The sequence below is a fragment of the Histomonas meleagridis genome (genome assembly GCF_020186115.1).
Source record: "Histomonas meleagridis strain 2922-C6/04-10x chromosome Unknown contig_30, whole genome shotgun sequence".
Lineage (NCBI taxonomy): Eukaryota > Parabasalia > Tritrichomonadida > Dientamoebidae > Histomonas > Histomonas meleagridis.
In genome coordinates this window covers 22,726-25,795 of record NW_027150858.1, presented here as the reverse complement: position 1 = coordinate 25,795, position 3,070 = coordinate 22,726, and the positions used below count along the sequence as shown (strand labels likewise).

The 3,070-nt window shown below is 30.5% G+C and overlaps 1 protein-coding gene across 1 annotated transcript; it reads right to left on the bottom strand.

Moving 5' to 3' along the window:
* Positions 1-383: 383 nt before the first annotated feature.
* GO595_004812 (GNAT family N-acetyltransferase) lies at positions 384-2,114 on the bottom strand (the record flags this gene model as incomplete). Its single annotated transcript, XM_067917985.1, has 1 exon — positions 384-2,114. The coding sequence occupies one exon, from the start codon at positions 2,112-2,114 to the stop codon at positions 384-386; it is 1,731 nt and encodes a 576-aa protein (XP_067774830.1).
* Positions 2,115-3,070: the final 956 nt, after the last annotated feature.

Sequence of the window (3,070 nt, the reverse complement as noted above, 5' to 3'; positions counted from 1 at the left end):
TTTTCTTCAACACTTCTTTCAATACATTTTGCATCTTTTGTCTAATTCGAGTCCTTCGTTATCTAAATTCTGGGTTTGTTTCATTATTTGCTGTACATTTTCACTTAGATCATTTAAATCGTGTACATCTTCATCATATCTATTATCCAATATGATATCATCATCGAAAATTTTCGTTTCATCTGTATAATTATTTCTACATCTTAAAATCTTATTAACTTCTTTACGTAAAGTTTCTCTTCATTAGGTGGAAAACATTCTGTAACTTTCTCAATGCAAAACATTGAAACACATTTATATATTAATTTATGGTTTTTGTTTAATTTCTCAATTTGTTTTTATTTACTAAAGCTAATTCCAAAGTATTATCATATCTCACCAAATTATTTCATTTCAGCGCACACGAATAAGTATGGAACGGGCACTAATTTCACTCCATCATTTGACATATTTGGAGTTAAGAACGCGTTTTCACATTTTTCCATGCTCAACACAACGAATCCGTTATTCTCCAGCACTTCCTTAGTTTTATCCTCTGTCAAGCAAACTGTTCCCTGATGTTGTGTCGGGCTTATCTTTCCATTATCCCATTGGAACGATGCCCAAAGTTTCCCATTATTTTTTAATATTTTCTTGCAACATTTAATTACGTTCTCAATGTTCAATAATTCCAATGCGCCAGTAATGATAATTATGTCAATTGAATCTTCAAATACATTTATTCCTTTATCTACATCTTGAACAAAAAGATCATTATAACAGTTTCTAATCAAAGCCTTTTCTAACATTTTTTCCGATATGTCGCAACCAATTAACATACCATTAAATCCAAGCATTCTTAAGGTTTGGCCTATTAAACCTATTCCACAACATACGTCAAGTATTACATTGTTATTATTATTAATTTCATATAATTTAGATAACTTTATAACCCAATCAAATACATATTCATATCGAAGATATGTTACTCCGTCTTCCCATAGTTCTGAAAGTTGATCATATTTTGCGGCGATTTTGTTATTTCCCTTTAATTCATTAATATTAAATCCTTTTCCCATTTGATTTGAATATTTTTGGAATTTTTCACCCGTAAATTGACTTTTAATATCAGTAATTCCTAACGCTTTTAATTGATATGGGATTGCATATTCAAATATGTTATTCGTAACTTTAACATTCGAGATAAATGGTGAATGATATTCGCGAATGAACTTATTGTCAAGACATAAAAATTCACATTGCTTAAAGCCCCTTCGTACATAGATACGACGACCTTCTTCAGATGCATACACAAGACGAATACTTTTGCACCCGATTTCTTTGAAATAGCGTTGGATTTCAATCGCAATACGTGTACCAATGCCATGTCGTCGATGTTCGGGTAATACAAAGATCGCCCATCCACCGCCAACACCTGAACATGGTTCAACGCCAAAGAATAAGTTCGCGCTTGCAGATGCAACAAGTTTCCCATCCTTAAATGCGGCGATTGTTTGATAATGATATTTCTCGCGTGCCTCATGAACAAGATTTAATGTAATGTCGCGGTAGTCGGGTTTAAATGTGTTGACGCCATTGTCTGTCCAAAGTCGTTTCCAATGTTCAACTCGTGTTTCATCATATTCGGGTCCAACTCGCTTAAATATAACACCAGGAACGTCAGGAAGTGTATCCGTATCTACAGTAGAAAGATCACATGCTAATGCATTACTATGAGTAAAATTGAGATTTCGTAATAATTGGAAATGTTCGGGAAAATATGAATAAACAAGAACTTTGATTACACTAAGTGAACGGAGATAACAAACAGAATGCATAATAAGCTTCTCAAGGACGTCAATTGGTCCCCAAAGACCCCACAATGAACCAAACTTAAGAAATGTTGGTGTATAAGGAAATGGCCCTGTACATACTTGTGAACATATGCCACCAATGGGTTCGCCTGTTTCACCGTATGCCAGAAATGCTGCAAAACATGATTCTGGTTTTAATTCTGATATGAATTTATGAGTCCCACTTGGATCCAAATTTGTTGCCTTTTCAATAAAAATTGGTTCAGCTTCAGGTCCCAATTGCTCTATACTGCAAATGTGCACATTATTTTTTTGGCACATTCTCGAAATGAAAATTTTGAATTTCAATGGGATGCCGTTTAATAATAAATTCTATCACATCACAATGCAAAATTCATGAAAATAATTCAACAAAATCTTTAGAAAGAGAAAATAAAAGTGTCTGCCATTTTATTAAGAATTATTATTTAATTTGACAAAAGAAAATCTTATTATTTGATATAAATAATTCACACTCATTTAATTTTATTATGAGTATACTTGAATTTTTATCTCAAAAGAGTCAGTGATATTAATATTTCATCAATTGGTTAAGCTGCATTTTTTTCCAGCTGTTAAAGTTTTAAGTTTTTATTTATGAATGGCTCTGATATAACAAATTACAATGGTGTGCTATTGTGGGTGGAAATGAAGAAATCATTCAATTATGTGAAGCAAAGCACTCGACATTTGAAGATGTTTATGAAACAGCAATTTCACAATATTATTAGAAAATTGTCTAAATTGTTTAATACAGCACTTATGAAAGCATCTAAAAATGGTAATACAGAAATAGATAAATTACTTCTTGAACAAAAAGGAATTGATATTAATGTTAAAGATATTTATTTGTTTTATTTCGAATTTATTTTAATAATTTCTTATTTCAAAATAATATTTGGAAATTATTTAAATTATTTAGAACAGCACTTATATATGCATCTGATGAAGGTTATAATGAAATAGCAAAATTACTTCTTGAACAAGAAGGAATTGATATTAATGCTAAAGATATTTATTTGTTTTATTTAATATTTATTTTAATAATTTTATATTTCAAAATAATATTTGGAAATTATTTAAATTATTTGATACAGCATTTATTTTAGCATCTGAAAATAGTCATACAGAAATAGTCAAATTACTTCTTGAACAAAAAGGAATTGATATTAATGCCAAAGTTGTCGAATTTGTTGAATGTCAAACCAACCCTTTCTTGGATGAAGAGATAATGGGGT